Below are 13994 nucleotides of genomic sequence, written 5' to 3'. Positions count from 1 at the left end.
TTTTCTTGTCGGTTTTTATCCTTCACTCAGCAAACACAACGTGCAAGCGCGAGCTTGTTTATTAGGCCTTGGGAGATGATTGATTGATTCTAGATCTATAAAGTACTGATTTATGGCCGTCACATGCTGAGCACGTTCGGAGGGATCAATGCATGTGTGAGAGTGTGGGAAGTTGGGAGATGAAGGGACGACACAACAACACATGGACAATAAACTTATTCAGCCAGTGTTTTTGAAGCTTTGAATGGACACAGGAGGTGGTGTGTGCTTCCAAATGCCTTTTTTTACGATGCCTTCTGCCTTTCAGTTTCATCCTTAGTGACTGAGCAGTATCCAGTGAACCCACCCTCTGTCAGTATATACACAAATGCACACATTTACATGAGGGTGGGACTCGACTGGGGTTGTTTTTTCACGGAGGTTGAACCCTCAATTAGTACAAAAAGACAAAAAGGGAGCTGAAAAAATAGATCAGGTTGTATACAATGTATATGGAAATATATATAGTGGAAAGAAATAAATGAATACTGCAGCTTTTTTCAGCCTGGTGTTCTCAGAAAAATTAACTGACCACCTCAGTGTCATTGAATATGTTTGGGATTAATGGAATCACGAAAAGCAGAAAATACAACTTCTAAGACCGAAGTTTGGAGGAGTGGAAAAATATCCCTTCAGATTTCTTTGCAAAACTGAAAGCAGGTCTCCTGAAAGAAATGAAAGCTGTAATAAGGATAAAGGGTGGAAACTAAATGCTGTAAAACTTTGGTATTATATGTAGCGTTGACGCTTCTGTTAAAGGTTAAATATATTCTTTTTTTTATTTTTTGTTCTGATGCAGGAAATTGAATAACTTATACTTAAATGTCATTTTTATTATTTGAAGCAATATGTACATTTTTTTATGTACAAATTTTCCTCGTCCTAATTTAATATAGTACAACAAAGCTGGTCTTAATAACTGGCCAGCGTTGATGAAATAACAGTGTGTAGAGTTGTTTTTGCTCAGTTTCTGTTGAGCAATTGCTTAGTAACAAAGCAGAGTACTGTAAAACCATGTCTGCCATAATCTTATAATCTGAGAGTTGTTTTCACTCACTTTGTGACAAAGTACTATAGAACCATATCTGTGGTAATCTTATCATCTTAGTGGTAGTGTGTGAGAGTGGGTTTGGTTCGGGTTCAGGTTTTAAGTTTAGCAGTACCTGTTAGGCCTGTTTGGGTCTCGAAGTTCAGGGTTCAGTTTCATGCTCACACAGAGTTCTACCATATGGTCGATTACCATAGACAATACTTTCCCTGCACTTAGAAATAAACAGAAAAATTGACTCGCAACACATGCATTATTGAAGCCAATGGAGAGATGCTCCAGCCGAGTCAACACGTTTTCTGTTTCTTTGCTGAGTACAGTGGAAATATTGTATGTGATACTTGACTATATGCTAGCGAAACAGCAGATAGAGTTTTGGCTGAGTAATGCTGGAGTATTCCTTTAATGACTAATGCTGAAACAAACCAGGGTAACACTTACTTTGATAATCCACTTTAAATGTTTTGTAGATACTTCATTTACTTTCAAGTTACGTTCAACTAAATATCTACTAAATTGACCATAATTTTCTTTAACTCTGAACCTGGCTCTAATCCTAACCCTGACCTTAACCTCAACCCAACACCTTAACCCAACCCTCACCCTGGTCTTAGCCCTAACTCTGGTCCAAATCCTAACCCCACCACTGTTTAGAATCAACAGATAGTTTGAACATTTGTAGATAATGTGTAGAGCACTATAGTGGACTATTCAAATGAAGTGAGACCCAAACCAGTAGCATTTGCTATGACTGACTGTTTCGTAGTTGACGGTTGGAGTGGTTTCTTAACAATCACTTTATATAACAGTAAGACCGTCCTTAGGATTGCACACGCCTATACTGATGTTGTGATATTGATTTACTTTGGGAAATGTCTGAGTAAAGCACTCTTTAACCAGTAGAGTAGTGTGTATACTATGACTAGCTGTTAGACTAGCCCTTCTAGCGCATGTCAGTGTACCACAATCCAGAATGTGATGATGTGCACATCTACAACAATCTCAACAGCACATTGTGCTCATATTTCAAAGTGATCAATACATGGCACGTTCACTCTTCATGTGCCTGGTTATTTACACCCCACCACACACAGACTCACATGGGCTTCTGCACACAGTGTACAGTACAGTACTCAGGACACAAAGGCACTTTATACCGGCTTTATTGGCAATTCCGGAGTAATAGAGCCTATTATTGTGCTACAGACTTTGCAGAGGGGGGTTGAAAGAGAGCCATGTGGATATGATAATAATAATAACAATAATAATAATAGTAGTAGTAGTAGAAGTAGTAGTAATTACTATTGCTACTATTATTACTATTAGTATTAGTATTAGTAGTAGTAGCGATGTTGTAGTCAAGACCATTAGAGACGAGTCTCAGTCAAAACTAAAACCTGGACACATTGAGTCGGAATCAAGACCAGGTCTTTGTAGAGGGCGAGTCCTAGTTAAGACTGAGACCAGATTAAGATTTATTCAGAATGTAAAAATTAAAAAAAAAGAAAAGAAACTGGGTCCGTATTATTCATTACATTTGAAGTACATTAATAAATAATATTTTATAATATATTTGGAAAATATAACAATAATATATAGCATAAAATATTCCTAATTATTATTAATATTATTATATTGTAATCTCATTCCAAAATTGCATTGTAACTTTTGAAAGCAAATGATGCTGGGGTTATTCTCTCAGAGTTGGTTTAAGGGGAGCCTGGCCACTTCTTATTTCTCCCATTATATAAAAATCATAGCTGCAGAATGCAGTAGGGTGCCCACGAGTGAGTCCTCAATGAATTGTGGTGAAAAAAGCTAAACAACTAAAATTTAAGCTAAAAATTAAACTGGTTTCTAACCATTTGTGCATAACCTTTTTTTTAAATTTGGTAGAAGGATGTATTTCATTAAAAATACAAAGAAGACTTACCTGTGCATGAGGCGCCATTATAAAGTCCTATAACTGGAGTTCAAAAGTGCTCAGAATTATCACAGGAGTGTTAAAATATTCTATGCTGTTCTGTGTTCCAAAAATTAGTGTATTTGTATATGTTAAAAATGATTAAACTTTTACAAACTATGATTTTGCACAAAAGTTACAGATAAATGTTTTTTTTTTTGGATCCAGTCGAGAGCACCCGAGACAAGACCAAAACCAAATAATGTCTAGACTGAGACAAGATCAAGACCATTAATTTGTGGACTCAAGTACTACATCACTAATTAGTAGCTGTTGTAATAAGTCCGAAATAGGTCCAGACTGAGAAAAGATCAAGACCATTAATTTGTGGACTCAAGTACTACAACACTAATTAGTAGCTGTTATAATAATAAGATTGAGGAAAAGACAGTTTGAGCATGAGTACACTAGTCTTAATCAGTTTACACTGGCTTCGTATGAAGTTTCACATGGACTGTAAGGTCTTACATATGACATTAAAAGCCTTTAATAGCCTTTCTCTAGTATATCTTACTGATCTGTTGTTATTAGTAGTAGTAATAGTGTTCATTTTTTTTCTTAAAACAGCTAAAGATTTTGAGTTCCTCAAAGACTCTGACAGTCCATTCCATAGCTGTGGGCTTAATCAGCTAAAAGCACCCACACCTACATTTAAACCCTGTTGTGCTGGACAGTCCTGCATCTTGCCCCATCCTGTGCAGCGGGCAGTTAAGTGAGCAGGTGGGTCTGAATTAGAGTCTCTCTCTCAGGTCTGGATGTTTCTCCTGGTGGCACAAGGCCAAGCCCTCTCCCCTGGCCAGCTTCACCAAAGGCAGCAGATGGCACTGGCATAGAGGTAACAGAGCCAGAGAGGGAGAGGTGGCACGCCAAAAAGCATCGCTGCTGAATTAGTACCACCAACTGTTCTGGACATGTGCGGTTCGATCCGAGAGCGGCCCCGTGTACGCATGGACACACACAGCTGAGTTGTCTGCGGGCTAGATCTGTGTCATTGAGAATAAGGCTTACAGGTGAAATGAGCCATCTGCTTCTGCACTCGGGACAGCGTTTTAGAGGAGCAGGGTTTTGACTCTGACATACAGACATCAATATGCAATAAAATCAGACAGTGTTTGGCCTTGAACTACCCATTTAATCCAAATTGCCATCCAGAAGGGTGAAAAGAAAACAATTCTTATGGATCATGATTGATAATCATGATAGAATTAGAAAATATCAAAAAGAAAATAAATTAATTAATTAAAATTAATTAAAAATAAAATAAAAAGAATTATGTTCATTATGTATGATGCTGACTATAAAGATAATAGTAATAATGATTATATAAATAAATACTAAATACTACTTTTGGATTTTGTATGTATATAAATATATAAAAAATCTGCATATTTTATGTATTCAATATGTACTATTGATATTTGTAAAACTTATATAGATTTATATCTGAAGATAGTTTATCATATATAATTTTTGGCTATATTTTGCATATATTTTATATATAATAATTAACATTGCATATAATATATCTGATATATGCAATTTTTATATATAAAAAATAATAATTAAATATAATTTTACTAAACATTCTGAAAAGAGATAAGGAGTTAGATGAAGATGAATGAGAGTAAAAAGAGAAAACGAAAGAGATAAAGCAGCAAAATCTGTTTAGAACGTCCAGTGTGTCGGTCATTGAGCATTAGGTGGACACTCAGCATGCTCCATTCAAATGCCACGTTGCTCCTGTGACCTGCTGCCCCTGCCTGTGGATTAATGCCTTTGTCCCGCCCCCTTCAAACAGCCACTGGACAACAGAGCTGTCCTTCAGTCCATTCTTAAGTCAGGCTACGTTCAGTTCATAGTGCTTTCATAAAGGAAGTGTGAGGAGATCACAACCTTTTTGACCCCCTGACCTCACAGCTTGAGCAAGTGCGCCCCTGCCTCGTGTGATAATATTTGGTAGACAATACTATCACAGATACAGATCTACTAATGGACTTTCATTGTAGACATATTAGTAGATTTTGGTTGCTCCTAAGGTTGCTCCTTTGAGTTTACAAGGTATTGGTTGTCTTAAAATTATATTTTTTTATAAAAACAATTACAAAGTTATTCCCATTGGGCAGAATACTTTGAACAAGTGATGATGGCTGAATGCTGAATACCTTGCCCTGAATGTATTCAGTAATATATTCTGTTATAATACATTAAAGTAATGTATTCAGAATACTGGGAAAACTCTGTTGTTCTAACTTGTATTCAATTCACACTGTTCTTCGCTGTTACTGGATGATATGTATATAACATCAGGCTAGAAAATGCATGCACAAGTCTAGTACAATACTAATGCTAAGCTTGTCACTCATGATCATGTCAGCTACTGAAAAGACTTCAGTTCAATCATCCCTTGAAAGAATTCAGTAAAGTTAAGATCAGTAACTCACTCGTCACATTGATTTATCAGTCTACTCAGGCTTTAGCAGAGCTCAGTAACACTGAGATTAATAACTGTCATCACATTGATTTATTAGTCTACTCAGGCTTTAGCAGTCCTCAGTAACAATGAGATTAATAACTGATCATATTGTTTTATCAGTCAACTCAGGCTTTAGCAGAGCTCAGTAACACTGAGATTAATAATTGATTATCACATTTAGCAGGCTTTATACTTATTCTCTGTATTCTGAATTCATATTACGAATACTTGTATTGTTACATCCCAGTCTTTGTGTTAAATCTCAACTTTTTACAGTCTACATTAACCTCCTATCTCCAGTGCAAACACTAAAAAAACAAACTCAAGATACCAAACATAGTTTAAATTTGTTTTTGGCTAAACTGTTTCTTCAAATCAATCAAATGTGATGTATATTTGTATCAGCATCACTCATTAGCTGCTTTGACTTTCACAGTTTGCAGTAGCACATAAAGACACAGCTTCATTCCAGCTGATGGTTTACAGATGGAAATGAAACGATATTTATTGGCTCTATTACTCATCAAGTGGTAGCTTCACATCTAACATGAAGCTGCATGTGTTCACACACTAATTTCACTTCCTTAGAGCAGCAGTGGAAACACCCTCCCTCTGTCTCTCTCTCCATCTCTCTGTCTCTTTCTCTCTTTCTCTGTCTCCCATGTTCAGAATGGCAGAGTTACGATCTTTCTGGCTGTCCCACCGTCTTTCTTCCACTCCCACTTCGCATTACATCTGCCACCCCATGCACGCACACATAAACGCACATACATGCGGTATAATCCTCACGCTGGCCTTTTATTTAAGCCTAACTTCATTGTGGCACCCTTGGGAGTCACATTCACCCCATTCTCCCACAGAGTTATGGCATGTTCAGCAGGGCCCAACAGCTGTGTTTGAACACACATGAGTGGGTTTTGTCCAAACAAGTGATGAAACAACCAGTAAACAAAAGTTAGGGGTGCACGCTTAACAGTGAGCAAGGTGTTCTTTTCATCAAGTGCTGCTCCTTTTTTCTCATACATACTTTTGGAGATTTGAGGCCAAAAAGTTCCACTTTTACTTTATCTGTCCACAGCACTTATTTCCAAAATTATTCTGGCTTATCTTGATGTTGCTTTGCATACTTCAAGCTTTTGAGATGAGGTGACAGGTAAGGTTTCTTCCTGATGGTCCTTACATGTAGAACATGATTGTGCAAGCAATGCTACACAGTAGAAGGGTGCACCACCACACCTGTGTCAGCTAAACTTTCCTTCATGTCATACGGGGGTTTTGCTTTGCCTTTCTGGCCAACATACAAGCAGTTGTGATTGTTTTCTTGGTTTTCCAGATTCTGCCTTGACTTTTAGTTCCACTTGTTATAACTGTCCCCTGCTTTGTAGGCATCAGTTAGCTTTATTTTCAGATCCTCAGTCAGCTGCATAGATGAGCTCATCGTTGATGGGTTCGAGCAAAAGGTTTGAAGAGTCAGCAAACATGCGTTAACATTTGCAAAAAAATTTTGCGTATAACTGTATATCCACAATTTCACGGTACCGCAGTTTAGCCCTGTCCGTTCATGTTTTAACCCAGACTAGTTTTTGAATGACGCACAATACAGGGCATACATACATATGCTGTATGTACCATTTACATACAGTGACCCCAAAAAGTATTTTATTTTACACTTAAATTATATAACCATTAGTAACATTCTTCAACATAAAACGTTCAACAAAATGATATTTCTTGCCTGAAGAAGGATTCCAGACTGCACTAAGGCTACTGTGGAAAGTTTGGGGCTTTTTTTTTTTACAGTGATGTCAGTAAGCTTGTGTTCACTGATGGGATCATAAATTTAGAAGGCATTCTGGATGCAAACCCGCAGAAGTCTGCAAAGGAGCTGCTCAAATGATAATCTGAAACACAGTGGACACCTGTTGAAAGAATACTTTTGCAAAAAAGGAAACTGCAGTCTTGGAATGGTGTGTTTAAAAAATTCTGCCTGGTTTGATGTTTTATTTTGTTTTTGAACACATGAAGTGCCATTGCAAAAAAAAAAAAAAAGTGCAATATTTTTGCATTTTTGAGTTCCTTTGCAAAATCCACTGTTTTTGCGAGGAAATTCAATTTTTTTTTTTTTTGCATTGCAATTATTTTGCAATGCCATTACCTTCTTTTTTATAAAATACTTTTTCAAATACTTTTTGAGACCACTGTATGTCAGTCGATCTTAAATGCATAGTTACTAAAACAGCTTGTTTGATACTAAGGCATAAAGAGAGGCTAGAAAATGGGGATTATGAATTATGACTGTTCTGGTGCATAAAAAGCAGTCATAAGACACAAAAGACGTAAGTGAAGCAGGAAGAGTAAAAAAGGCTCCTTTAGGTGTTTTTTTACTGTATCCATAAGGATTCCTGACTTAAGAAGAATAGTCAAAGTTTAGCCCTGTGCTCCAGCCAGTGCAGTCCCGCGTGACCACATGCCTGTGAGGGAAATGGAGGAGGAAGAAGAAGAAGGCTGCACGTGGGGAGGGGGATCGCGAGGGGCAATAATGTTTGCTTGATTAAGCAGGAATTGTTTGGTGGACTGTCAGACAGATGGACGCCGGCTATTCCAAAAGCGAATGTTCCCCTCCATCCCCCCGTTTAAAGTGCTCGCCTCGCCGGAGGCCAGGGGTGGAACACCGGGCACGAGGGCGCTCGTAAATCCGCCTAAATCTGCTCGTGGCTGTGAAATAATGTTTGTGGTCTGAGGCTCTGCGGCTCTCCGGTCAGGTCAGGGGGCCGCGTGAAGAGCCGCGCGCATAGATCGACAGCTGTATGCTAATGAGAGCTCCAGCGCGCGCCGCTGCAGCAGGTGGCGCCTGAAGAGGAGCAGAGCGCGAGGCCGCTGCTCTCTCATTCGCTCTGAAGCCGCGCGGCTGTGAACTTCTCGTGCGCGTTCCTGCACTGCGCTGCAGTGGAAATGACCGCACTGTAGAGCTCCGACTGTTTTTGGTAGGGAGTTTTATTTAGAGCCTTACCAATGCTGCTGGACAAACACTTCTTAAAGATGAAGATATTAGGGAGGTTGTGGAGGTTCGGTTACGCTCTGGTGAGTTCAGTAGTTTAGTTATCTCTCTCTCTCTCTACTATATCTCTCTTTCAATCTCATTCTGTCTCTCTCCAACTCTTTCCTCTCTGCCTGTCTCTCATTCTCTAATTCTCAAATTCTCTAATTCACAGTTTATCGTTATTTCTCTCTCTGTCAATCTCATTCTGTCTCTCTTCTCTTTTACTCTCTCTCTTATTTTCTTTCATTCTCTACTATCTCATTCTCTCTCTCTCTCTCTCTCTCTCTCTCTCTCTCTCTCTCTCTCTCTCTCTGTTTCTCTTGAAATTAAAGTTGCTCAAGAGACACCTTCTTACTCCAAAATCTTCTTACTTTTACAAAACAAGCACAGAAAAAGGGGCTTTATAACATGTTTCTTTGAGTTTTTGACTGGTGGTTGGAAGCATCTTGAATCCAGTCTGTAAAGCACACTTGTAGCTCTCTCCACCTTAATTATACCACTTTTTGGTTCTGAAAACCAAAATCGGTTTTATGGACAGGGACTAAGCCTAGTCTTTACAGATGGTTCAATGCCACTTTTTCTTTTCTAATACTGCTATTGAATGCTGAAGTATCAGAGGATACCAATACCACATCTGATATTTCTTTAATTAAGACATATTAATTAAAAACTGCTAAGCTTTCAACTTTTTGTTTTTCAATAGATTTAATGAATTAATAATTACATTTTTTAAATTTAAAATTTTTAATTGAGGCACTTTAAAATGACCATCTAAAAGTAGGCTATCCTGCTGAAACCACCCAAATACATAGCTAACATCACATCACACATTACGAATGTTCTGATATTGGCCCGACTGGTGCCATCTCTAACTAGTCTTGGACTTTTCCCCTATGTAGAATCTCCAGTCTGAATGCTGTGTAGTGCAGGACTACAAATAGTCTCTGCCTGGGGAAACAGACTCTGCCTTTCATTACCTTTCAACACACAGTACCTTTCATAACTTAGTGTATGTCTAATAATGACTGTATGTGTATTGTCTTATTGTCATTAATCATGTTAATAAATCACTATGTAGACATGCAGCGTTTACTGACCATAAGCTGAAATTGTTCTTTGCTTTCTGATACAGCCTGTGGTGGTTTCCTTCCCATGACACAGGATCACATTTGGCTTTTCATACAGTATAGAGCTGTAAGTGGACTTGAAGTCCTGTAGTGCAATATTGCTCCAAGGTGGCATCTTCAGTATCTTCAGGATTTTAGTTGAATGGGTAGTTGGGAAAATGAAAGATCTTAAAAGTTCACATCTGAACTCTACTATAGTATTGTACTAAAGCATACTGCAGTGGCTCTGATTAACCCAGCATTTCATCATAGTGGTGGGATGAAAGGACTGACGGCTTGTCAGATGTTTTCATGCTAACAAGCTGAGAGCAACTCTGTTCAGTCCCTCTGGTGCTGTATGTGGAAAGTGTCTGCATCCTCTTTTCTGTTGTTTCCTACTTTTGTCTAAGGGTGGGTGATATGGTAAAACACAATCACAATACTTGAAGATATTCTCATGGTGTGTATCACAATATTTAACCTTAGAGTTTTGTGAACATAAACTATTTAGGAAGGCAACAAATGAAAAAAATGATAAATATGTTAAGAAGTAAGATAATGGTTTAATTAGGTAACATCCGACTACTTGTTACTATAAATTTTATGCAGTTACTATACATTGATTCTTGTTGTTTACAGGATTGGTGTAAATATTTTTTAATGATATATGAAGTTGTTCAGTGTTCTAGAAGTACTGAGTATATCCACAGTATGCTCAGAAAAGCATGATGTCATTTATCACAATGATGATAACATATAATTACCATAACATAATAAAAAGCACTGAATTCTGCAACTTGTTACAAGTATGCACATCCCAATGAAGTTTGTCACAAGACAGAACGGGCGAGTTGAGAATGAAATGAACAACTAGGGCTCTATCACATACAAGTATTGCAGGCGGGGGAAATTGTGTTTGCTTAGGCATGTGTGTAATGAATTTATGTATAGGCATGTGTGATAATACAAATATATGTATATAAATCAAATCAACTACTTAATTAAGCTGTAACAACAGTGAACTGGGGTAATTGGAAGCAAGTTAACTAGTAGCTACTGGATTGAAGCTGGTTACCAGTTTGGCTTGTAAAGGCTTAATGAGGGCATAATAATGGACACCTAAAGTGTTATGCAAAAGATTATGATGTCTAATATGGAAAATGCTAATTAAGCCTAGTTTTTGCTTAATAACATAGTAATGACCAGCCAGTTAATTAGTAGCTACTGGCTTTTAAGACTTAATAAGAGTAGTACAGTGGCATTATAATTACCCCCAGTACTAAAGTGTTACCAATTTTATTTTATTTTTTTTGTTTGGTGATGTGTGATCTGGTGACTGATCAGTAGTAGTAGTCCTGGCACCAAGACAAATGACCATAGTTGGGGGCAGTTTCATTTTACACTGTTATAAATTTGTTTAGAAGTTAAAAACTGGACTGATTGGCAAGAGAAGGGTACTTTAAAGGACTCAATGAAAATGTAAGGAGGAAAAAGTACGTTTTCTCTCAAGTAGATTACAGATCATCCAAAATAATACAAAGGTATGGTAACAAAGTACAATTCCTTAAGTATTTTGCACCCCTGGTTTTTGGACGGTCCATGAAACTTGAAAATCTGACATCATGTTTCTGAAAAGTACTTATTGTGCTGACTTGGCTGTTTGTGGTTGGTTCAATAGAGTCCATTCTGACAGATGGACTCAGCTGTATTGATTGCAGGTGCTGGTCTTTTAGAATTCTTTGAAGTTTCCTCTACAGCACTTTGTTCCTTTTGCCATATTTCAACACACCTCTTGAGTTATATTCCAGTCAGAGGTGTTTGTGTGTGTTCTTTATAAGTGGGCTAATGGAAATTAGGTAGCAGGATATGAATATATCCATGAGGATTATCTTTGAGTGACAGAGGGGATTAGGTCTTGTCTTTTGTTTGTCTGCGAGTGGGTTTAGTGGCAAAATGACTTCAGTAGGGAGCTACTTGTAGTGCTTTGCTCGCTGACCTGTAAACATGGACCACTTAATGATACTCTGTTAAGACTTGTGACATGTTTTATTTTGTCATTGGCAGGACTTTGCCTATGACGATTCAAAGGTGGAATTTAATGTAGATGCCCCGAATGGAGTCGTGATGGAGGGATATCTGTTTAAGAGAGCCAGTAATGCTTTCAAGACGTGGAACAGGTAACCGGAAGAAATATTCCTCCTCCTTCCAACCCATCTCTGGTCTATAAACAAGTAACTACAGCTAACAGTTTTGTTCTGTTCTCCTCCTATCAGGCGATGGTTTTCAATACAAAACAGCCAGCTTGTCTATCAGAAGAGGTTAAAGGTAATTACAAATACTTTTCTACTTTTATTTTTGTCATACACAATGTAATGTTAGAGATTTGTTTAGAAGATCTGTATACTTTTATATCACTGTGAAACTCATTAGATAAACAGATTAACATTATAAAATCTTTATCTTTATAGGACTCTCTGACAGTAGTGGTGGAGGACTTGAGGCTTTGCTCAGTCAAACCTTGTGAGGACATAGAACGGAGGTTCTGCTTTGAAGTGGTGTCCCCTACAAAGCAAGTATTCTCTCATATTTACTATATAATCATGTGCATGTGTACGTACGTAAGTCAGTCTGTCATGACGTGACAAAAATGTCCTGACTTTGTAGGAAAAACAAGACAGTAACATCTTGTTAGGATGAGCAAAATGGTAATGACGAGTTAAAGAAGATTTTAACAAAAGCTACAGTTCTGTGCAAACGCCAAAGACCACCTTTGCATTTATTTAATTTCCAGTCAAATCAGCTATTAAGTACAAGTTATATATTTTTCAGTGTCAATTTCTCCACACTTTCAAATTTCAGTCTTAAAAGTTGGTCGCGCTTTCTACTTCTCACAATCCAATTACAAGTTTAGACTCATCAGTCCATAAAACCTGACTCCATGTCTTAGATGTCCAGTTTCTGTGTTCAAGAGTGGAACTTGATTTTCTCCTCTCTCTCAAAGATGAAAGCTTTAAGTATTGTTTATCCGACAGTTTTGTCTACCAGGTCCCTTACTTACGTGAATTGGTTTATCTTGTATATAATCTCCTTAGAAACACATCCTTTAGTCATTTAAGATGCATACGAGAAACAAGTTTGCGAGGCAGTTAAGGTGTGCTTGGGTATTATCTTTTGTGAATGAAGCGGAACACAATGTCACTGTCTCGTTTGGGAACAGCTTTAGTTGGGAGGACACAGCTGTAAGTCATTGGTTTTCAGATAGAAAGATCAAAGAGTTAAAGTGGCAGTAGGAGCACAAAAGTAAAGAGTGTAAAAATGAAATACCTGATAGACTTGATAATATACTGCTGGAAGCACTTGTGTACTTTTCTGTTAAATATATGTTACCTGTTTTTTTCTGACACTGAAAAATAATTGAATAACTTGTACATAAACGCTGTTTTGACTGAAAATTTAATAGACGGATGAGTAGTCTTTTTTTTACACAGTACTGTTCATATAATGTTTAATTTTTCTAACTGAAAGGGTAAAACATTTATTTTTAGTCACTGAGGTTTAGGTTAGTTTTATGCAGTTCTTATTTACATATAAGTACTTACATATAGACAGTGTTATGGCAAAACCTTGTATCTGGGAAAGAGCAAATTTAAAAAGTTAGGAGGTTCTTATATGACAGTGAAGATAATATATGATATGTATGGGATGTGTGCATGACCTGTTACTAATTTCTATTCTCTTATCCTTTTGCAGAAGCTGCATGTTACAGGCTGAGTCAGAGAAGCTGCGTCAGGCTTGGATTCAGGCTGTGCAGGCCAGCATTGCCTCAGCTTACAGAGAGATCACAGACAACTACTACATAGAGGTCAGTCACACTACATACATGCAGCTCTCCAGAGCCCTAAAGCAGAAGTTCCCAACCATTATCTTTGACTGAGATAAGCACACAATGGTTTTGATGGACCAGTAGAAGAACTGGATGGGGTGGGAGGGTTGTGTATGACTGTTAAGTCTCCGAATGGGAATGTAATTTGATGGCTTCATAGTTTCATTCACTAGCTTCCGCATACCACACTGAATGGTTTTTGGCACATTAAAATCTTCATATTTTATGTAGCTGTAATCATATTTTTGACTAAATTATGCTTTTTCTTCTTGGTTGTTCATGTGTGCATTTTTGTGGCCTGATAGCAAACCATCCTTGGCTCGGTACCAGTGCTGGTCGATGGTTGGAAACCTCTGCCCTAAAGTAAAGGCCTCTAGCATATTTACAGCAGGCAGCAGCAGTGGCAAAGATATTTATTATATGTCATGAACTGATTTTTACC

General features: G+C 37.7%; 1 protein-coding gene across 4 annotated transcripts in view; it reads left to right on the top strand.

Annotated features, from left to right (window-relative positions):
- acap3b (ArfGAP with coiled-coil, ankyrin repeat and PH domains 3b) overlaps positions 1–13994 on the top strand; it is a 103862-nt gene that overhangs the window by 77256 nt on the left and 12612 nt on the right. For all 4 annotated transcript variants that reach the window (XM_036559449.1, XM_036559448.1, XM_036559451.1 and 1 more), the window contains exons 11-14: positions 11734–11846; positions 11943–11994; positions 12138–12238; positions 13420–13531. In XM_036559449.1, coding sequence (XP_036415342.1) covers positions 11734–11846; positions 11943–11994; positions 12138–12238; positions 13420–13531 — 378 coding nt within the window. The remainder of the gene's footprint in view (positions 1–11733; positions 11847–11942; positions 11995–12137; positions 12239–13419; positions 13532–13994) is intronic.

This window comes from Colossoma macropomum, unplaced genomic scaffold (assembly GCF_904425465.1).
Source record: "Colossoma macropomum unplaced genomic scaffold, Colossoma_macropomum, whole genome shotgun sequence".
In the NCBI taxonomy this organism is placed as follows: Eukaryota; Metazoa; Chordata; class Actinopteri; order Characiformes; family Serrasalmidae; genus Colossoma; species Colossoma macropomum.
This window is presented reverse-complemented; position numbering and strand designations above follow the sequence as displayed.